At 38.6% G+C, this 23,416-nt stretch overlaps 2 protein-coding genes across 2 annotated transcripts in view; one reads left to right on the top strand and one right to left on the bottom strand.

Annotated features, from left to right (window-relative positions):
• Positions 1 to 8,120, bottom strand: part of LOC139958351 (uncharacterized) — a 43,573-nt gene extending 35,453 nt beyond the window's left edge. The window contains exon 1 of the mRNA XM_071955357.1: positions 7,910 to 8,120. The gene's annotated coding sequence lies outside the window, so the exon portion shown is untranslated. The remainder of the gene's footprint in view (positions 1 to 7,909) is intronic.
• A 2,293-nt stretch (positions 8,121 to 10,413) lies between these two features.
• LOC139958964 (cation-dependent mannose-6-phosphate receptor-like) lies at positions 10,414 to 22,843 on the top strand. Its single transcript, XM_071956427.1, has 7 exons — positions 10,414 to 11,130; positions 12,678 to 12,783; positions 14,209 to 14,336; positions 14,669 to 14,750; positions 20,764 to 20,852; positions 21,503 to 21,629; positions 22,124 to 22,843. The coding sequence occupies exons 1-7, from the start codon at positions 10,883 to 10,885 to the stop codon at positions 22,217 to 22,219; spliced, it is 876 nt and encodes a 291-aa protein (XP_071812528.1). The 5' UTR covers positions 10,414 to 10,882; the 3' UTR covers positions 22,220 to 22,843.
• Positions 22,844 to 23,416: the final 573 nt, after the last annotated feature.

Below are 23,416 nucleotides of genomic sequence, written 5' to 3'. Positions count from 1 at the left end.
AACAAAGAAACAAACTCCATGGAAATTACCTAGAGCTGCATTGGTTTTTCGGCATCTTCTGGAGCAGTGCAAACTAGCCGACACACTATAGTGTATTTAAAGTTATACGGTAGCCAGAGTCCAAAAATGAGACTTTTATGGTAGTTGTGAAAGAGAAAAAAATGTGGCAGGGAACCCTATAAACCATAACCTAAATATGAATTCTGGGACGCTATCATATTACGTGATGATTAAAACATTTCCATATAATAATTTTTCTCTGCCCAAATTAATTTTTTTTTTTTTTTTGGGCTTGGAAACTTCAGTACAGTTCTGTACATGTCTGTGCTATAGATAATTTCACTGTAGACACACAATAACACAGTAACTGATTAATAAACGTTGTACTTTCAAACTCAACGTTTTAGTCTGCTGAAGAAATTTATGAACAAGAGAAGTTAATCTATAACCAAATCGTCTCGTGGACTCAGAGATGATAAAAAGGACATGACCTGAGTATTCAAAGTGGCTTGGTCTCAAATTATCGAGCCATGTGTCGTACAGGCAGCTCCCATTAAAAATGCCAAAAAAAAAGCAATTGACTGTTTAAAAAATTTGAAAATTAAAGAGAAATGAATAAGCGGAAAACAGTATCGTAAGTACTGCATTTATTGTCGATATTGAAAATCAAAAAAAATTATGATGATGTTCGGGTGCAAGGTCGTCAAAATCTAATATACAAATTCACCATAGAAGCATATCTACTACTTCCTTTAACCAAAAGAAAATGCTGTTTTCATTTCTGATTTCTATTTTCATTTTCGAGGGAAACAAAAGGTCCCTAAGTACTATAAGTCATGTGACACACCCAAGAATGATTTTTTTCTACGGATTCCGACTGTCAGAGTATCAAATGTAAGGGGCTTTATTATCATGTCCATATACTTTATACTTGTTACCTTTATTCTTGGTGGGCTTCTTGTACAAGCTACGGCTTCCAAGCCCTTCCACCATTTTCTCTCCGTAATTTCCATTATTTTTCTTTTATTTGAATTACTACTTATTATTTTCTTTGCATGGTATTGTCTTCACAGTCCTATTATTATATAAACATTGTGAGAAAATGGAAAAATAAATGAAAATGAAATGTATAAAAGTATCGCTGAGGAATATCCCCCCAGTCAGATATCTAGAGTGAATGAAAGTCACTCAAACTTACATGTTATTTACATCTGTTATTTGCTATCCTGTCACTGTGTCTGTCTGTCTGTGTGTCTGTATGTAGCTTGTGAAGGCACTGTGTCAATAAGAAAGTTCTGCAGCAGCCTACAAACTCCTGCTCAGCTAGGACGCATCATTATCAAACAACTTGGGATTGTCTTTAAAACACCTGCAGTGCCAACTATGTGAAACTATGGAAGCACAATTGCCCATATGTGTTATCCAGCCCCTCTTCCCCCCCCCCCCTCCCCTTCAGCTTCTTATGGTTGACAACAGTACCTAAGTTGTAAGTAACATTTTGAAGACAAGTGTCCAGAATTGTAGATTTGCAATGGAAAGTGTATTAAAGAGGGATGGTGATGTGGAAGTGGGTTCATAGGAGGCTCAGAACTAATATATGGACTACCAACTATTACAGGTTGGATACTGTAGGTTAGACCTGTGCATGTATGTTAACTGGAGACAAAGTGAGAGCAAAGTTAACAATGGTGACACAACAAAAACAACAAAAAATCTAGCACCATCACTCTACGACTTGTTCCTGGTTCACTTTAATAGGGCTGCAACCTAGTAAGTGTGAACATGTCGTAAGCGCTGTATTGCTAGGCATCAGACTGATGAACAGGGGAGCCAACTAAATTGTACTACTTATTAAGGACTAAATAGTTTGACCTAATGACCTAAGAATGAGGAAATGTTGAAGACAATTTACATCTCAGTTCCTTATCGTTTAAGTCATAATTATGAACTTTGTCAGCAACAATCAATCAATTGAAAAAAAGCAGAATAGCAAAACATTTTTCTTGGGGAGTGGGAGGGGGAGGGCAGGGGAGGGTAGGTCTGACAGTTGAAAAGAAGACTAAAGGAAGACAGTATTAATGGAGGCCAACACAAACCTATTAAAATTAACAATGATGGTAAGCATTCACGTCCATTAAATGTCATTTATACATCTAAAGAATCCAGCATTATTTCAAACGGCTGAATGTCCTTTCAAGAACAAAACATGCATCATCACAAAAGATGCTTAAAAGATCATGAAAATCCTATTGATAGTTAAAAAAAAAAAAAAAAAAATCAACACTTACTGCAGTCTTCATCTAAGGAACATTCATGTTACAGAGATAATGGTGCTAGCCTAACCTTTGCAAATAATTACTGCGACTAACTAACAAAAACAAAAGACAAAAACTGGTGGCATAAGGGACAAACAAGAGGGGAAAAATCTAGTTCTGAATGTTGCCTATAAAGTAAACCTTTAGTGAATATAGTGAGAAATTAAATATATCTAGAGCTACTTTTACGTTTGGGAAAATTTCTTCATTTCAAGAGAGATATGAAATGTTTCGACATTCAAGCCAGTGATTTGGATACTAGTAAAAATTGTTTAAAAAGAAAAGAAAAGAAAAGCATAGACAACATGCTAGCATTTCTAACCATGGCATTCCAAAACTTCACAAAGTTCTGCAACTCTCAAAAATACTATATTTTACCCAGTGCTGGTAATCTTCCAGACATTCTGAAAGCCGTATATATATATTGTAATGTAAACATTGATAATTAGCGACTTGATTCCCTAGTAACGATAAGTAGTTTAGAATGCAGTCCAATGAATAATATCCTGTCATTACTGTTAGATACAGTAGGTTTATGCAGCGGTAGGCATTGCTACTGTATGTATACAATACACTACAGATTAGTATCACCAAATGGCACCATTAGCACAGTCAGCCAACATGACACAAATCACAGGAAACACACTACAGGTCAGGGTTACTGCCCAAACGGCTTCCACTTGTGGAGTTACAAGCTAGATGGTTCTTAAGGGCTTCCATCATTGGGGACTGAAGTCCAACCAGAATTAGCAGATTACCTAAACATGTTATATGTATAAGTATAATACTTATTATAGTTCTGTTACTCTGGGAAGGGATGTCCAAACTGTGCCAAAGACCTGCATTTTGGTGAACTACACAGTTAGATACTTGAATTAATCTGTACATGATCTTTTGAAAACGGTGATATTTATTTTCTGTAAGTCGAACGAAAAGACCTGTCCACATTTCTAGAATTGATTTTTTTAGATTTTAATAATTTAAATTATGTTGACTTATTGGCTTGCTCAATAAATAGTTTTCACACAAAAGCATAAATGTATGTACAATTCAATGATACACTATGTATTAGGGATGCACCGGATCCAAATTTTTTGATCCAGCCGGATTTTGCCGGATAGTACATGAAATCCGGCCGGATAAAATCTGGCCGGAACCGGATTTTTTCATTACACAAAAGAAAATCATTAATTAGAAGTAGAAGTATGAAACAAGGAGCAAATCTTAGGTGAGGTATACGCATATTACAAAGAAGGCAAAATTAAGACCCCATTTATGAGATTAAATATGACTTGAATTGGTGTAATCTACATTTTTTAATAAAATAACTACAATATAATTGTTGACAAGCTTGATACAGTATTTAAATTTGTTTGTTGGAAAAATACTGCACACTACCTATGAAGTTCAGACGTATTAAACCATATAAGAGATTGTTTCACACATAAAAATTCAGAGAAAACATGAATGCCAACAATAATGGGAAAGTAAAGATTCAATGGAACAGTATTTTGACTGATAAGTATATGAATGGTCTATTTTAACTGCACAATATTAAACTGATGAAGGCTGCAAGAATGGATTTCAAAGCAAACTGAATTTGTTGTATATAGCCTCATATTATTACAGTCGTTGTATTACTTTGGTTGATCTTTAGAAACAGTGGGTCAGACCATTGAGAAAATTAAATTAAACATGTTAAACCTAATTTTTCCTTACTTTGAATGTTTTTATCAATTTTTGGAAATAGTTTACATTGATTTAAGTTAATACCAACACCTTTTTAAGGAATAATTCAGGCCAGATTTTGAAAAAGATCCGGCCGGATTTTGAAAAATATCCGGCCGGAACCGGAACCGGATAATTGCTCACTATCCGGCCGGATAGTCCGGCCGGACCGGATATCCGGTGCATCCCTACTATGTATGTACCATTCAACATGGAGATTGGTGTCTTTAGTACTAGCCTAGACTGCTAATTAAGAGGAGCTGTTCTGCATAACTTTACATGTAAATGAGTAGTTTGTATATTCAGAGCAAGAAGCATACTGTATGTATGCAAATGTATGGTACATTACACACATCTGTACACGCACACATGCACAGACACATACCTAGATGCACATACAACACACATACATAAACTTATATACACACATATATATGTACATGTATACATAAACATATATTCGTACTAACATACATACATAAATACACACATACATACACGCATACATACATACACACATACATGTATTAATTATGAATATACACTATTAAAGGAAGTACAGTCAGAGTCAGTAGTTAAACTAGAAAAGATTAACATATTTTCATTTGAATGCCTAATAACCTTTATTGGCAATAGACACAATAGGATGTAAAACCTAGTTTACCAGTAGTAGGTAAAACTGACAGTTCATTTCCTGATCACAAATATGACTCACATATCTATACAGTAACACAGGCAGCATGGTTGCTGTACAGGTACATCCTTGAACTAGGCCTGCTGTACAGTAAATATCCTACATACCATCCTATTGACTGTTAGTACAGTATGATCCACTAAACCAAATCTTTCTTGGCAATTACACTAAGAGTGACAACAACTACAGGCTCCTACAGCATCTTCTTAAGTCGATGCAATTTTTTTTTTTTGGGGGGGGGGCACTAAATCACCAAACTTACTATGCCGCTCTTTGTTAAAAGGAGATAATAATAACGTCGCTCAAACAAAAAGAATTCCAACAAAATCCTTGAAGGTTCCATGATCAGATTCTGAAAATGTTGACATCTAAAAACTTAAATTTTTTGGACTTTTCCACCAATTTTTTAAACACATGTGGACGAGTCAAACATCCCACTCCTGTGTAGTGTTGTGAAGTTAGTATCAATGTTATATATACTAACTTCTCCAATTCCACAAAAATCCTTGAAGATTTCATGATCAGATTCTGAAAATGTTGACATCTAAAAACTTAAATTTTTTGGACTTTCCCACCATTTTTTAAAGTTCTGTGAAGTTAGTATCAATGTAATATACCAACTTTTCATCAAAGACAACACGAAAGGAGATTGAAACTGCAGCATGTCTACATTTTCAATGTAGGAAGTCTGTTGTGAAAGTTGATTTCATCAAGTGTTACAGACTTGTAAAGGTATGTCTGTCATTAGCTTTTCTTCGTATTTATTATTTTGTAGTACTTGATAATTTTGATATCTAGGTAAACCAAAAATGTCACACTAGTACTAGCACTTGAGGATACAGTAATCGTTATAATCCCTCTTCAGACAACTTGAGGAACTTTCTCTAGGTATGTAAGTTGTTATAAGTACAAAGTGCAAGAGCTACGCAAATTTAAACGAGAAACAAGTTACGGTAACAGGTTAAGAGATCTGTCATGGCAACAAGATTCAACCTACTAATGAAATCAATTAGTTCTTACTTTTTAACTTCACATTGTATGGAAAGATCTGTCTTGGATTGATCACATGTACATACCTTTATTTTGAGCAATACTTTGTTTAATTTAGTTAAGTTTAATTGTTAGTTTACATGTTTAACTTAGTTTAGTTCAGTACAGTTTATAGGCCAAATAGAAGTGCATTTGAAAACCCTATCTATGATTATGATGATCATGGGTGAATAAAGATATGTTGTATTTTTTTTGTTAATTAATGTTCGATAACAAGGCAAGGTGGGTAATTATCTTCTAACTTTGCATTCCTGCTCCAAGGAACACCATTTAATGTCCCCAACCAAGCGAAACAAGAGTGTACCTCAGCATTTTACAAATTTTCTTAAGGACAGAGGGAGCTGCAGCCTGTACCTTATTTCAGTGCAGCTATGGTGACTGAAGTTGTTTTAAAACGATTCAAAGAACATAACTTAATGCCAGTTGCCAGACCAGAAATATCCTATCAACAGAAGAGTTCACTCAACAACCTTTAAACAAAATGGAAGTTCAAAGTAGGAAATGTCACTGATTCTTTAACTGTTTTCTCTTCTTGCTGATCTATATATCTCTTACATTTAGAGACTTTTAAGCTGACCTGTTAATTCTCCACTTTAGTATAATATATCTAGACTGTTCACATACTGATTATAAGAAGGGCACTAGCCAAAACTCAAAGCAAGCACACGTTAGTGTATGTGTGTAGGAGGGTGGTGATGTGGGTAGAGTGGGAGGGGTGGTGGTGGTGGTGGACGGAGCCAGCATGCAGCTCATTCTCTTGCTAACATTAGGTCAAGCTTCGATCAATATTGTCTGACCGAGAATAGCTAGCGGCAAAGTTATCTGTAGAAGCTCTTTCGAATAGAAATACTTTACGTAATTGAGTTTGCGGTAAAACATTTGACTAGCATACATCTGGTTCACTCCCGCATTCAATTCTAAGCCATTTAACAAACATGTTGAGCTCTTTTCTCAATGTGACGGTGGACTTGGAAAATTTCCATTTCAAATGAGAGCTGCAGATATGGCAAAGAGATCTGTAGGAGGCAGTGTGACAAATTTTGCTCACTCAAACAACTATCTACAGTGCAGCAAAAATGGCCACTGCTGAAGCCAAAAACTGTTGCCATGATTGGCAACAAGTTATTACCTCAATCACACAGTACTCTGAGATTTAGGTTGAATGTTTTGTGGTATATCAGATTATTAGAGTGTACAAGCGTACCCCATTAATTTGCAATAGGGGCCTATGCATAATTCACTGTTAGTATATCTTAGCTCCACACGGGTAATTGACATGTTGGTGTAATTGGCATGATTGACATAATTGACAGTAGTAATTGACATGAGGTTGTTCCATGGTCTGAGACCATTTTTAATGTTGGAAAACCAAAAGCATATCCTAACAGCGAATTTTGTAACATGACCATCACATTACACATGGGTACTTGCAATTTGGTTAATTGGTAGGCTTATATAGTTACTCTTCTCTACTTCACACCAAATTCACAGAGTTTACCTTTCAAATTATATTCAACTTGCATGAAGTCACCTGTTTGTTTACAGCTATAACAAGAGTCATAGTATTAGTTTAAGTCTAGGGTAGCCTAGGGTACTACTACTACTAGGATATGGTTTAAACTATAATTCTCATTACGACACTTTCACAGCCTAACATTAGGTACCCTATTTATGTTGATAACAAGTTTGTTAAAAAAAGCAGTGTAACTTTAAGCCATAACTGCTGGGCCTATGCTGGACCCTAAGTTAGTACTATGGTAATACTTAACAATTAGAACTAACAGTATGCATACTTACTACAGGAAGTAGTAGACTATAGGACTTCCTTTCGCCTAGTTACGTGATTCCCTATTGCCGAAATGTTGTTGTCTGGTACCGCAGACATCAGTACAATTTTCAATCTCTTAACACCAGACAAGAGTATGTCTTCCCTCAAATAAATTAGCTCTTGCGTAATACCACAATGATATACGATTAGAATCACGCCGAGGCCTATATGATACTTGATAATAGCCTAAGGCTAAAGTTAGGATAGGTTAGTCATATTCGTATGAATCAATGAACAGACCCCCATTACATTAGCTCTCGCCTAGGCTACTGCAAAACCGTTCAGATATCTTACCAAAGTTGTGTTCTGGACAATAAGTCGCCTATATTTCATCAATTAGCTGAGGAATTAAAATCTTTGACAGTATACTCTTAAAAGTAAGTCCTGCGACATGATGATGCCCGGAAACTATTTGGTGGTCCTGACAAGTGGCAAGCTTAGCTGATATTACTTCATGTGTATGTGAACGGTGAAAACGTTACTTCCTGATTCAAGATGGACGAGTGCAGGTACATAAAAGTGCGAAGGTCAATAAAGTAGAGGGCGTTGGAGCAAAACAGGTTGCTGACACTCATGGCTCTTCAGGGTACTTCTCACTTCACCTTCCTCTACCCCTTTTCCTTTCCTATCCATATTCCCCTTTCCATATTCCATGACCTCTTCCTCGCCATCCCCTTTCCAATAGTTCATTAGAATCCTTTGAGCTGATATCTCCCCCTTCCTCTTTTCGTTTCCCCGTTCCACCCAGTACCGCCCCTCTCCTTTTCCACGCCCTTATATAAATTTGTTATGGATTAAAATTCTGGGAATACATATAGGTAAAAAATGTGGAATTCCTGTTGGTACAGTATTCGGTATATATCTTTACGTAACATGAGTGCCGTGTGGTGCTATAATCGTAGTTTACGTTCCAAACACCAGTTATGAAGAATATCAGCTCGTCGAATGAACTCGGTTGTACTTTTGATCAACTTTTCATACTTTTGATACGGAGGTGCTTGTGACTGACGTGAGTGAATTTATTTTAGTGAGCATTTGTTTTTAGTTTTTCCTTTTATTTCCATCCATCCATCCATCGGTCCATCCATCCTTCCATCAGCCCATCCGTCCGTCCATCCGTCCGTCCATCCGTCCGTCTGTCCGTCCGTCTGTCCGTCCGTCTGTCCGTCCGTCTGTCCGTCCGTGGTGGATAACCCAGGGTGACCGGAAGTACATGACTGGGGGACTGTTCAAAACGTGTCCGTGCGCGCGCTCGTGTGTGTATGTGTGTCATTGCTTGTGTCCCAGTTTGTGTCAAAACTCTTCAACGGCTGAGCCGATTTCCTTCGAACTTGCTGGGGAGGTACCCCAAGCTGAACCTTTGTGTCAAAATTTAGTTAAAATCACAGGTAATCGAAATGTCCAATACTACCAAAATATGTAGTTGCCATGGGAACCGAGGTCAAAGGTCACGTGATCTAAAGTCAAATATATAGTTGTTGTGTAGTTTTGCTAGCGATTTGCTAGCGTGGGATTGCCCTGTTGCTTATATTTTGCTAGGGCTTTGTGTAAACCAGTGGCTTCAGTCAAAGCGTATAATACTCTGTACAAATGAGTTATGTTCCATGTATATCCCGTAGCTTGTGGCGATCCATGTTATATTCGGTTTTCGTTACTTGAGACTATTTTCGTGAATTGCATGTTCAGGCTTCCGTTGTTTATATATGAACGTTGTTTATATATGAACACATAAAGAAAATATGAAAACGCATTCAAGTTTCCCGCTTTCTGTGTTGTATCGATATCAAACTATAAGATGTGTCTTAGTTACCGTACACGATGCGCAAGCAACTGTCTTCTGGCTGGCTACCCAAGCCAGTAGCCGCTAATCGAAACCCCCTGGGTCGGACCTCGTGGACAATACTTTCCAAGCCAGCTTATTGCCCTAGGGCTCCAGGGTGTTTCCCCCACCCCCTTGATCACTCTCTCGTTAGGGCTGGTCAATCTCAGCCTAGATTTGATCATTACCAATTGATTATGCAGCGTGATACTTCGTAGTGTACATGACTCGTAAAGCCGATCACTGCATCGGATCCGGGGACTATAGCCACAGTTTCTTCGCTATTTTAAGTTGCTTAGTCTATTATTACTGTTTAGTTTCCAATCAGTTTACGTAGTTGAATGGTCACTTTCCGGGTCGCTATTGCATACGTAGATTTTTTTCAAGTGATATGTGTACTATATACCGAGCGTATAACTACTGATGGCTTGGACTAATTTCACACTTCAAGACACCGAACACTTTTTCACTACAGTATACAGGGCTACTGGCAGTGCTGCACTTGTGAATTGTAATTGAGTTAAATCGTAGAAGTAATAATATCCTGGGATGGTAATACCAGGGCGCATGACGTGCCCAACCCTTCCCCTCGCCCCCCCCCCCTCCCCCCTCCTCACGTATGCCACTGTCACGGAGCTGCAATGGACTGGTAATAATAATAATAAGACTTATAATGCACACACACCACTCAAAGAATGTTCATGGCGCAATTGACAATGAGAAATGAGACAAATAATACAGAATAATACAAAACAATGACAGAAGAAAAACTTAATGGTAATATACTTCCCTGGTTGAATGGTCCCCGGATTGAAAACACAACCATATTATTTCCGAATGTGCTTGCCAAACAATGTTGTCATAGGCTATAGTTAATATACAGACCACCTAAAATGACGTCATTTGTGATCACGAGACTTCCCAGTTAATACATGTACGGGTTTCATTGAATGGTATAATGCGGTGTACACAATTTATGCCCTTTTGGTTTGTATGGGTAGTTGGCACACTGCAGTATGTAGTACGGTAGAAGATGTTATATATCACTTCACAATAGGCTGCACAGTAAAGGAAGTACCAACAGCTATAGGTTTGAGAATTGCGGTACAAACAGCCTCGTATTGTATGCTGTATTTCACTATATACCTCGTGACACAATTTGTGCACGCTCGAAGTTTGTCATTTGAGTTTCGTTAACTGGATAAGTTTCTTGTAAGGCCGCAAAAAGCTTTATACACTCTAGTATATACTGATTGACCGAAGGGCATGCATTTTCAACCTTCTGGTGTACAGGTATATGCATGCACTGATCATTATAACAATCCAGTACCATTTGGTATTCTAACATTCTATTGCAACTTAAAATTCCATCGATTCTTCGCTGCCTGGTCGTTACAGCCCGGAGAAACATTTTCAGCTTCCTGTACCCCACCATAACTCAGTGTGTGATGGCAATCCCCGGTAATTCTGCTGCGGACACACTGACTGTGTTTTTGTGGAGGGGATCACTGGTACTGCTAGTGCTATGTCTGCAGGGTATCCAGTGCGATCTTGTTTTGGAGACTGTTACCTTGGCGCCAAGTGGTGGAGATTTTACCTTGGCGCCAAGTGGTGGAGATCTTGATACGTGTTCGACACGTTTGGAAAATGGTATTGTCAATTTATGGCCCATTGGAAATTCCTCCGATCCACCCAGGTTCGTACGTACGTGCTACACGCCATATGCATATAGGCCTATACATGGCTTGAATGACATTACCGTATTTGCTTTTTTTAGGGAATAGATGACCGTTCATTGTACTAAACCAAGGCGGCTTGAAGCCGTTCCCTCCCCCTCCCCCTCCCTCTCCCTTCCCCTCCCCATCCCTTCCCCTCCCATCTTTTCTGAATTTTCTTAATGTAAATGTGAAAACCACATCCTCTTTTCATTTTGTATTGGCGAAGATTCAAGATACAAATGTTTAAAACTGTAGTGATATTTTGTAAAATGATGTCATCAGGGCACTTCATATGGAAATGTCTTTATCCCCTCCCCCCCCCACGAACCCCCTGTGGATTTCAGAGTTGTCCACGAACCCCCAACGTTTCGAGACACGATCTGAGTTGTTATTATACTATAATACGCATAACAGTGCTTCGTAATAGATCAAGTTCAAAGCGTAATAATGTAATGAAAAATGCACTGTACGGTACTACTATGGCATCATGCGTATGGAACACGAAAAGGCTTTTGTACATTACTAAATTATATGATACATCAGATTTTAGTTCAACAAAGAGAACTCTAGTTTTGACTTTCAGAAATGTCTCACAAACCCCCTGGGATGGACTCACTGACCCCCTGGGGGTTCATGCACCCCAGTTAGGGAATCCCTGCCCTACTGTGATCCAACCTCATGGAGTAGTTGAAGGTTTTAGCCAGTCAAAAATAGGTTACATTCAATCAACCATATCTCGAGTTTGGAGTAAGATATTGAGATGGGGGGGGGCGGAGGGGGAGGGGGGTTAACTAGCAGTGTGTAATATTTTTCTCTTCAATATAAGTGTCACATTGTTTGTCACCAGAATATCCCTTTCAAGGGGTAAGCCAAAATACACTTTCAATAAACCAAATCTCGAGTTATACAAACTTAAAAGGTAGTCAGAATATAGTCACAAATTATAGCTGCACGCTATAATTGCTAGACGTGTTCAAAAGGTACCTTCCTGGAGGTCTTTACTCTCCAAATTGTTCTCAGACATTTTTAAGGAACACACAAGATGACTGAATGTCCCAATGAGGACAATTTTCATCGAAGTTTGTATGACATAAACAGTTTAGGAATTCTGACTAATGTTGACCATATTTGAATATCTAGCATATTTTGGCCCAATACAGCATTACTTTAAGTACTTTAAATCATTCAAATAATCTTCAATTGTCTCAGGCTATAAGTTTTCGAGTTTCAATTTGACTTTGGTTCCGTTTACTTTTCTCTTTCACTGAATTTATCAGTCAGGCATAACAATCCTTATTATTAATATCTTAATCTCATTGGAGGGTGAGTGAGGGTGCATGGCTTGACCGAAATTGTGGCGGGCACTCAATGCCTTTCCTATGGTCCCATTGTAAAGTGCCATTTTCCCTGAGGATAAGTAGTATTATTTCACCGGTGGTTCTTTTATTTATGATTTTGTTTTATGCATGTTTAACAATTTTATGGCAAGTTTTATCATTTTTCTCTTTTCTTGTTACTCGGTTAGATGGAGGAACATGTCTGCAAATAACCCAAAGCTGGACCCCGGTTTCTATTATTTCGATCCATGCTATCCATTTACCGTAGACGTAGATAATTGCACGGATTCGTTGGTAAGAGTTTGGTCAAAGTCACGAGACCTGGACCGTTTATAACGTTCAGCCTATACTTGGAGAATAATAAAAAAAATTAAAAAGTTAATGAAGTTGTTTGAATAATAAATTGCATCAAATTAGGTTAGGTTACATTATCAGTCTGTTAAGCCCCCCCCCCCCCCAAAAAAAAAATCACAAAAGGAGAAAAAAGACACTATCGCCTGTGTATGTCTGTTTTCAGTGTCCCTGGTACATACCGTTCCATACTGTCTTCAGTGTCATACTGTTTTCAGTGTCTGTTGATACTGTTCCATACTGTTTTCAGTGTCCCTGTTTCATACTGTTTCATTGTCCCTGATCCATACTTTTCATACCGTTTCCATTGTCCATTTGATACTGTTCATACTGTCTTCAGTGTTCCTGTTTCATACTGTTTTCAGTGTTCCTGTTTCATACTGTTTTCAGTGTCCCTGTTTCATACTGTTCCATACTGTTTTCAGTGTTCCTGTTCCATACTGTTTTCAGTGTCTGTTGATACTGTTCCATACTGTCTTCAGTGTCCCTGTTTCATACTGTTTTCAGTGTTCCTGTTTCATACTGTTTTCAGTGTTCCTGTTTCATACTGTTTTCAGTGTTCCTGTTTCATACTGTTTTCAGTGTTCCTGTTTCATACTGTTTTCAGTGTTCCTGTTTCATACTGTTTTCAGTGTCCCTGTATCATACCACACTGTGTAGTAGTTTTGTACCAGTATCTACAGTACTGTCCAAATGTTACAAACATTGATGGATTTCCAGACGACAAAGAAACGTACCAACATATAAGAAACTTACAGTGGTCTATAGAATGGCGAAATAGGGTGTTCTGAATAGCGAGGGGGGGTATTGTCTGCGGGGGGGTGGAGGTTTGCCAAAGGGGTTGAGCCCGTGTAGGGTTCCAGAGTGCAATACCACATAACTCTGCATCATTGTCAGCTCTCTTGTAGCGATGTTAAAGCACAAACATCCATGCCAAATTGACGAATATAGTCTGCGGACATTGTTTTTTCTTTCGGGGGGGGGGGGGGGGGACTGCGAGTATACTATTGCGTGTCCATGGAAAACGGCAGCATCTTCAAGCTTTTTTTGGACCTCGCAGTCGTATTTTCTTTATTAATTTGACCTATAGAAGTGTTATCTTGTAAGCATATCCACAGGACACGAGGCAATGGGTCGGGAAGGGGAAGGAGCTTGGGGGGGTGGGTGAGTTCCCACAATGCCTATCCAGTTCATTTCTAATGTGCGCTTTCAGGCCACTATTTTGGAAAGATAAATCACTATTGAAACTGGATGGAAAGTTGATCCATTTGTCAGTTGGGTTCATAGTCCCAACAAAAAGACCAATGTAAATACAATCGTTCTTTTTGCGACTTTCTTAACTTCTGTTTTTTTCCCTTCTCATTCTAGGTTTGTCGAAATTCAAGCAAGGGCATGGAATCGATAGGGCTAGCTGGTCAGTCTAAATTTGGTTATAATCAGTATAATCAACTCACAATAGAGTACGCTGCAGGAGAAACAACTGGTGAACAAAAAATGTAAGAAGTTTTCTACATAATGAGGAAATTATACATTGTACAGTGCACGGTACATTCTCCATTGACCAGGCATGAGTCTGACTCTTGTGGGCCACAGTGATAGTTTGTATACCCAATGCGCAACATCTCAGGGTCACAGGGTACACCTATTCCCACCACCCTTCACCACCCCACCCGCAGAAGGACCGTATATTTATGAGATTATTGTTTACATATTTCTCTTCTTGTTTCGTAAATGTATACGAAGACATGCGCAGACGTGTATATAATGACGTATTCAAAATCTGTTACCATAATTGATATCATACTAACTGCTAACGTTTTACTTTCAGAACACAAGTGACCCTGATATGCAATGAGTTCTTGATAGAAGACACACTTGAAATCCTGGGAAATAGCACTCCAAATGTATTTGTAAGTCTTGCTCTCTCATCTGACAATGTCAGGACGGGATTGGTTATGTACATCAACTTTCCTCAATTTATGATAACTTTTTCAATTTAAGACACTAAGACAGCTTAGATATGGATTTCAACTGGCATATTCTATATGTAAATGGTACCTTTTTGTATAAAGTCCTACCCCTGCACCCATACGAATCAAACCTTTTGAGCCCAAATGCGTTAAAGCGACTCGGGGGGGGGGGGGGAGGTAGTAACCCAGATCCTCATTTAAACTTGCACAATTATGTACAGTAAAGGAAAATAGGTAACATTTGAAGATGTCAACCCCTTCTCCTAACTGATTTCAAATGAAACGTTACAAAACTTTGTAGAGTATTTATAGCTGGACCTTTATAAATAAAAGCAAAGGGTAAAAATGTAACCAATACCAGCAACAACAAAAAAGCTGGTTCAAAAGATGGCTCTAGGCAAAAACTTCATGTTGACATATTGTAGACCGTGTTATAGTGAATCACTGCACATGCGCATCAGTAGCATTCCAGAGATCTTTGTTTTGAACCCGAATATCTTCAGAACTGTAATATAGTTGTATTTATGAAGAACAAAACAAACACTCAAAGTTTTCTATATTTTTTCTTTCTTTCTTGGACTATGACATACCAAGACTACAATCCTGCATAATAGCCATCCCATTAGAGGAGTCGTGCTTTGTATGTATATTGTATACTATCATAGGCGTAGGAGCCCAATTTGATTTAACGGGCTGTAACGACCTGCCCGCAAAATATAACCAACAATTGTTCGCCCGAAAAATTCTCAACATATTGCCCGAAATTCCCGTAGACAAAAGTTATTTGATTGGGGGTTGTATCCCCCCCCCCCCCCCCCGCGCCTCCTACGTCTATGTATACTATCAACAAACTTGAAAACCTCGCGTCCGGCCTTATATGTAGTCTTGCTGCAGTCGGGTATACATTATCCGAGTATACTGACAGTGGCGTGCACAGTATTTCAAGTGGTGATGGGCGGGGCCGGGGGGGGGGGGACTGGCAAATCCCAAATTTCCCCCGATTGGTTAAGTTGGGGATCAACATTTGTGAGAGGGACAGAGGCGAATGAAGGATTTTATAAAGCAAGCAGGGAGATGCATTGGAGTCATTGATGCCTAAATTCTCCACCCCCGCCCCCATTTTTTGGTTCCTTGCTTTAGCAAAAGGAACCTATGCAGTCAGGTTGGCGTGTGTGTGTGTGTATGTGTGTATGTATGTATGTGTGTGTGTGTGTCTGTGACACTTGCTTGGGTACGCTCTATCTCAATAAGGGAATGTTAGATTGAGGCCAAACTTGGACTATAGATCCGCCATATGGAGAAGGTGTGCCCTATTGTTTTTGGTGCCCACAAAGGTCACCAAAGGTCAGTTATAGTCCAAAAACCAAAAATATTAAAACTGCAATAACTCCCAGTGCCAATGTGCGACAAGATTGATATTTTGGGACAAGTTGTGAACTGGTTAGGGGAGCATTTTCAAACTTAACGGTCATGTGATCCGAGGTCACCAAAGGTCAATTAATGATAAAAAACTAGTATTTTTGCAATAACTTGAGAACGAAATGTCTGTTAGGGTTGGGAGTTGCCTCAATGTAATCCAATTGTCGACCTGCATCTGGGTGACCCTTGACCTCAATTTGACCTCTGGTGACCTTTTCGTGTTTTGGGGATTTTTACAGTTTCAATGCTATTTTCAGGTGTCAAAGGTACCTTCTGATCATAAATGTCAATAGGTTGACCCCGTGTGACCTTTATGTGCGAAGTTATATGGGGTCAAAGTTTTTCGGTCGGAGTTAGGATGGTTGTACAGACTTTTCGTTTTGTTTTTTGGAATCAGGAGATTAAACTACATCTGAAACCAAGGTCAAAAGGTCAAAGGTCACATTAGAAAAAATGTGCTTATTTTGGGAGGAAACGAGCAAAAAAGAAAATGTTTGGTTTTGATGCTAGATTTGGATATCAAAGGTACCTTCCGATCAAAAATGTCAATTGGTTGACATCCGTGTGACCTTCGTGTGCGAAGTTATACGAGGTCAAAGTTAATTTTCAGACATTTAATGCAACAACTCCCAGTTCCAAGGTGTGACATGGTTGATATTTTTGGACAAGTTGCAAATGGTATAGGGGAATATTTTCAAACTTAACGGTCATGTGATCCGAGGTCACCAAAGGTCAATTAATGTCAAAAAACTAGTATTTTGGGGGTAGAAAATGGGCAAGGAAAAAAATGTTTGAATTTTTATAGTTTGATGCTCTAATTTAGGTCTCATCAATCAAAAATGTCAATAAGGTGACCCAAGGTGACCTTTGTATGTTAAGTTATATGAGGTCAAAGTTAATTTTCAGACATTTAGTGTAATAACTCCCAGTGCCAAGGTGTTACACAGTTGATATTTTGAGACAAGTTGCAAATGGTATAGGGGAATATTTTCAAACTTAACGGTCATGTGATCCAAGGTCACCAAAGGTCAATTAATGATAAAAAACTAGTATTTTTTGCGATAACTTGAGAACAAATTGTCCGTTAGGGTTGGGAGTTGCTTCAATGTAATCCAATTGTCGACCCGCATCTGGGTGACCCTTGACCTCAATTTGACCTCTGGTGACCTCTGGTGACCTTTTTAGTGTTTTAGGGATTTTTACAGTTTTGATGCTATTTTCAGATGTCAAAGGTACCTTCTGATCATAAATGTCAATGGGTTGACCCCCGTGTGACCTTCGTGTGCGAAGTTATATGAGGTCAAAGTTAATTTTCAGACATTTAATGCAATAACTCCCAGTTCCAAGGTGTGACAAGGTTGATATTTTTGGAGTAGTTGCAAATGGTATAGGGGAATAGTTTCAAACTTAACGGTCATGTGATACAAGGTCACCAAAGGTCAGCTAATGTTAAAAAAGTAGTATTATGGGGGAGAAAATGGGCAAAGAAAAAATGTTTGAATTTTTTACAGTCATGCTCTATTTAGGTCTCACCGATCAAAAATTTCAATTGGTTGACCTCCGGGTGACCTTTGTGTGTGAAGTTACATACAAGTTCAAAGTTAATTTTTTGACATTTAATGCAATTAAATCTCAATGCCAAGGTGTGACATGGTTGATATTTTGGGACAAGTTGTGAATGGGGTGGTGGAACATTTTGAAACTTAAAGGTCATGTCATCTGAGGTCACCATTGTTATCATATCTGTTGACACGCTTGTAGGTCTCTTATATTTCTTACATTTGCGACGCCATATTTAGATCTCAAAAGTGCCTTTTGATAAAAAATCCGGTCACATTTTGTGATCACAAAAGTGTTGGCTATAGTGTTGGTTACTTTATGGGAACATGTAGGACCACAATTACTTGGACTATTTCAGCCCAATCTTGCTCGATAATATTATGTGTATTGTCATATACCCCAAGCAAGGAACCACAGTGCCCTTGGGCTCTTGTTTGGTTTAAACGTCAAATGGTGTAATCTGACTTCTGAGGCATATTTAGACTATAGTTAGGTCTATATACTAGGTAGCCCTCAACACAAGGTTTTTTGCTCATAAATAATTTTGTGTAAGATTGAAAAAACTGAGTGGGAGGGGGTGGGGGAGGGGGTTACATTGCGGATGGCCCTCATCTTTGTCACCTTTTTGGTTCCTTGCTTTAGCAAAAGGAACCTATGCAGTCAGGTTGGCGTATGTGTGTGTGTATGTATGTATGTGTGTATGTATGTATGTGTGTATGTGCGTCTGTGACACTTGCTTGGGTACGCTCTATCTCAATAAGGGAATGTTGGATTGAGGCCAAACTTGGACTATAGATCCGCCATATGGAGAAGGTGTGCCCTATTGTTTTTGGTGCCCACAAAGGTCACCAAAGGTCAGTTATGGTCCAAAAACCGAAAATATTAAAACTGCTATAACTCCCAGTGCCAATGTGCCACAAGATTGATATTTTGAGACAAGTTGTGAACTGGTTAGGGGAGCATTTTCAAACTTAACGGTCATGTGATCCGAGGTCACCAAAGGTCAATTAATGATAAAAAAACTAGTATTTTGCAATAACTTGAGAACGAAATGTCTGTTAGGGTTGGGAGTTGCCTCAATGTAATCCAATTGTCGACCCGCATCTGGGTGACCCTTGACCTCAATTTGACCTCTGGTGACCTTTTCGTGTTTTTGGGATTTTTACAGTTTCGATGCTATTTTCAGATGTCAAAGGTACCTTCTGATCATAAATGTCAATAGGTTGACCCCGTGTGACCTTTATGTGCGAAGTTATATGGGGTCAAAGTTTTTCGGTCGGAGTTAGGATGGTTGTACAGACTTTTTGTTTTGTTTTTTGGAATCAGGAGATTAAACTACATCTGAAACCAAGGTCAAAAGGTCAAAGGTCACATTAGAAAAAATGTGCTTATTTTGGGAGGAAATGATCAAAAAAGAAAATGTTTGGTTTTGATGCTAGATTTGGATATCAAAGGTACCTTCCGATCAAAAATGTCAATTGGTTGACATCCGTGTGACCTTCGTGTGCGAAGTTATACAAGGTCAAAGTTAATTTTCAGACATTTAATGCAACAACTCCCAATTCCAAGGTGTGGCATGGTTGATATTTTTGGACAAGTTGCAAATGGTATAGGGGAATATTTTCAAACTTAACGGTCATGTGATCCGAGGTCACCAAAGGTCAATTAATGTCAAAAAACTAGTATTTTGGGGGTAGAAAATGGGCAAAGAAAAGAATGTTTGGTCTTGTATAGTTTGACGCTCTAATTTAGGTCTCATCAATCAAAAATGTCAATAAGTTGACCCAAGGTGACCTTTGTATGTTAAGTTATATGAGGTCAAAGTTAATTTTCAGACATTTAGTGTAATAACTCCCAGTGCCAAGGTGTTACACAGTTGATATTTTGAGACAAGTTGCAAATGGTATAGGGGTATATTTTCAAACTTAATGGTCATGTGATCCGAGGTCACCAAAGGTCAATTAATGATAAAAAACTAGTATTTTTGCGATAACTTGAGAACAAATTGTCCGTTAGGGTTGGGAGTTGCTTCAATGTAATCCAATTGTCGACCCGCATCTGGGTGACCCTTGACCTCAATTTGACCTCTGGTGACCTTTTTAGTGTTTTAGGGATTTTTACAGTTTTGATGCTATTTTCAGATGTCAAAGGTACCTTCTGATCATAAATGTCAATGGGTTGACCCCCGTGTGACCTTCGTGTGCGAAGTTATATGAGGTCAAAGTTAATTTTCAGACATTTAATGCAATAACTCCCAGTTCCGAGGTGTGACAAGGTTGATAATTTTGGAGTAGTTGCAAATGGTATAGGGGAATATTTTCAAACTTAACGGTCATGTGATACAAGGTCACCAAAGGTCAGCTAATGTTAAAAAAGTAGTATTATGGGGGGAGAAAATGGGCAAAGAAAAAATGTTTGAATTTTTACAGTCATGCTCTATTTAGGTCTCACCGATCAAAAATTTCAATTGGTTGACCTCCGGGTGACCTTTGTGTGTGAAGTTACATCCAAGTTCAAAGTTAATTTGTTGACATTTAATGCAATTAAATCTCAATGCCAAGGTGTGACATGGTTGATATTTTGGGACAAGTTGTGAATGGGGTGGTGGAACATTTTGAAACTTAAAGGTCATGTCATCTGAGGTCACCATTGTTATCATATCTGTTGACACGCTTGTAGGTCTCTTATATTTGTTACATTTGCAACGCCATATTTAGATCTCAAAAGTGCCTTTTGATAAAAAATCCGATCACATTTTGTGATCACAAAAGTGTTGGCTATAGTGTTGGTTACTTTATGGGAACATGTAGGACCACAATTACTTGGACTATTTCAGCCCAATCTTGCTTGATAATATTACGTGTATTGTCATATACCACAAGCAAGGAACCACAGTGCCCTCTTGTTTTTTTACCTAATCGCCTGGCTGAAATATCAACTTAACTTTTAATCCTCTTCCATCAATTTTATCCAGAAAATGACATTGACGTCACGTTGCTGCTGTCCAGGTGTTTGTGATGATAGCAAATCGGGTCTGAGCTTCGGCAGCGTTTTGTGCATCTTGTGAGTTTATTACTATGACTATGCATAAATACGATTGTAACTATACAACTGTACTGTTGGGGTGTGTGGCGGGGTGGCGTAATATGAAAACTGACTTATACGCATGTATGTAGACTATATCTCTTCGTCTTACTACCCGTACTTCAACCCCCCCCCCCCCCAGTACGTTTTTTTTCATCTTCGTGATATGATTCAGAAAGTCCATTTAAAATTTACTGCAAAAAAGTAAGTTTTCAAAATGTTTGCTTAAAGTTTGGAACTAGTGGATATCGCATACCTGTGGAGAAAGGGACGCACGTTTTTCGATGTAGCCTAATAAAATATCCAACGAGAAAGGTATAAATTTGCACTGTTTTGATATCCGCATTGACTCATCTAGCTGGAACATGCAGAATATTGCAGAACCGGTTCCAGGCTCCCTGCAAGACCGTGGTCGGCGAACTATTTATATATATATGCGAATGCCTTAAAATACAGGCTAAGGATCATGGGTGTTAAGGCCCATGCCGCAATTCATATATGGACTGGTTAGACCCTGCCACCACTCGAACCCGTTGCTAGTTAGTCCCCAACCTTAAAAAACCTTCAAACCTTCAATCGGATCTTAGAAGAGATACTTTTAAAACCTATGTATATTCTCTCTGTTGCAGATTTGTCTGTGCGGTTTTCATTTATTTGCTCTTCGGAATGCTCTACATGAAATTTGTGAGAGGAGCTTCAGGCATTGAACTGATTCCGAACCACGAGTTCTGGTCTGATCTTCCGAAGTTAATCTCTGTAAGTGCTTTTGTCTCCTTCTCCTTCTCCTACTCCTGCTCCTCCTCCTTCTCCTTTTCCTTCTCCTTTTCCTTCTCCTTCTCCTCCTCCTCGTTTTTTTTTGCGCATTCAGTGGCACCAGATCATCACGAAGCGCCGGAATTTGGAAGAGGGGGAGGGGTGGGGGGTGTGGGGGAGGATATTTGATGGCCAAGCAGCAATGAGATTAATTGACAAATTACTCAAACAATGTATTTGCTTCTTAAGAATGAAGAATTTCAAAGAGTAAGAGCAGAAGATAAAAAAGCTTTTAACATTTCCTTTGTGAAAAAGCCGTTGTTTGAAAATACACGACTTAGAGGGGGGGGGGCGGGTGGGGGGGAATAACGTTCCGATCCAGCAGGGTCTTTAGCAGAGGATAATTGAGACCTAATGTGCGTGGTGTAGTCGGTTAAACGTTTTAATCAGTATTAAATATTGTATATGAAACATTTCTTTCCTCTTCTCTTAATTAGGAGGGTGTTAATTTTGTCTTCACATGTGGACAAGGAACCGAGTCCATCTCGGAAGCACCAGGAACCGGACCAAAGTCCAACTACGAGAGTATATGATAAATTTCATCCGGTGGTTTTTTGACTGGTCGTTTAAGTTGTATGACGAAGAGCAGTGGTTTCGTGAACTCAAATGCGAATGCCGGTCATGGGTAATAAAATAACCCCAAAATACACCTGTCGATCGGTATTTATCATGCCACAATTAAAGTAATGTATATCCGCGACTTCGAGTCCAATACCCCCACCCCACGGGTCTTTCGAGCTGTCTTTTCTTTCGAGACCGATATTATGATTAGGTGGACCCCATTTTCTTTATATATTACAATCGGTCAAATACACGCTATAACTTAACACATATCAAAGCATTAAGTAAATAAAAGAGATATAGTCTAGTGCAGGGTTTCCCTAAATTTATTCCCCCCCCCCACGAACCCCCTGTGGATTTCAGAGTTGTTCACGAACCCCCAACTTTTCGAGACACGATCTGAGTCATTATTATACTATAATACGCATAACAGTGCTTCGTAAAAGATCAAGTTCATAGTGTAATAATGTAATGAAAAATGCACGGTACGGTATTACTATGGCAGCATATATCCGTATGGAACGCGAAAAGAGTTTGTCGATAGGTACGACTTTTGTACATTACTAAATTATATGATATATCTGATTTTAGTTCAACAAAGAGTACTCTAGTTTTGACTTTCAGAAACGTTTCACGAACCCCCTGGGATGGACTCACGCACCCCCTGGGGGTTCATGCACCCCAGTTAGGGAAACCCTGGTCTAGTGGATTATATAGGATTAATGTGTTGTGTTGTTCTAGTTTTTTTATTACTTTGTCTCAATTTCCAAGGAACTTTTCCTCAAAAACATGACCAAATTTGATGTAATGTTAATGCAAATGTACTCTTTTATGAATAAAGAAGTGTTACAATAATACGGTAGCAACAAGTCTTGGATTTTATCATTTAAGTAAAATATAAATTCCGATATAAGAATCGTTAAAGTTTGAAGATCCTTTTTAACATGTATATCTGTTTGATGGATACTTTTATTTCATTTTTTTTTTAACTCAACGTTGCCACTATAGTTAGAACATCAATATAAGATTCTACTTTTTCAATATTTGCCAATGGAAATGAAGGAATTGATACAAGGGATAGCGAGAAATTACTTAAAATTTCGCAAAATGATGATATGAAAATCATGTCTTTCATGTTTCAGTTTATATTTTATACAGGTTTATTTTGA

The sequence above is a fragment of the Apostichopus japonicus genome, chromosome 18 (assembly GCF_037975245.1).
Source record: "Apostichopus japonicus isolate 1M-3 chromosome 18, ASM3797524v1, whole genome shotgun sequence".
NCBI lineage: Eukaryota > Metazoa > Echinodermata > Holothuroidea > Aspidochirotida > Stichopodidae > Apostichopus > Apostichopus japonicus.
Note: the sequence above shows the minus strand (reverse complement) of the source record. Positions and strands in the feature narration are given on the sequence as shown.

Coding starts and splice junctions, on each gene's coding strand:
- LOC139958964 (XM_071956427.1), top strand. CDS start 10,883: ATGGCAATCCCCGGTAATTCTGCTGCGGACACACTGACTGTGTTTTTG. Junction 11,131..12,677: donor AATTCCTCCGATCCACCCAG/GTTCGTACGTAC, acceptor TTACTCGGTTAG/ATGGAGGAACATGTCTGCAA. Junction 14,337..14,668: donor ACAACTGGTGAACAAAAAAT/GTAAGAAGTTTT, acceptor TTTTACTTTCAG/AACACAAGTGACCCTGATAT.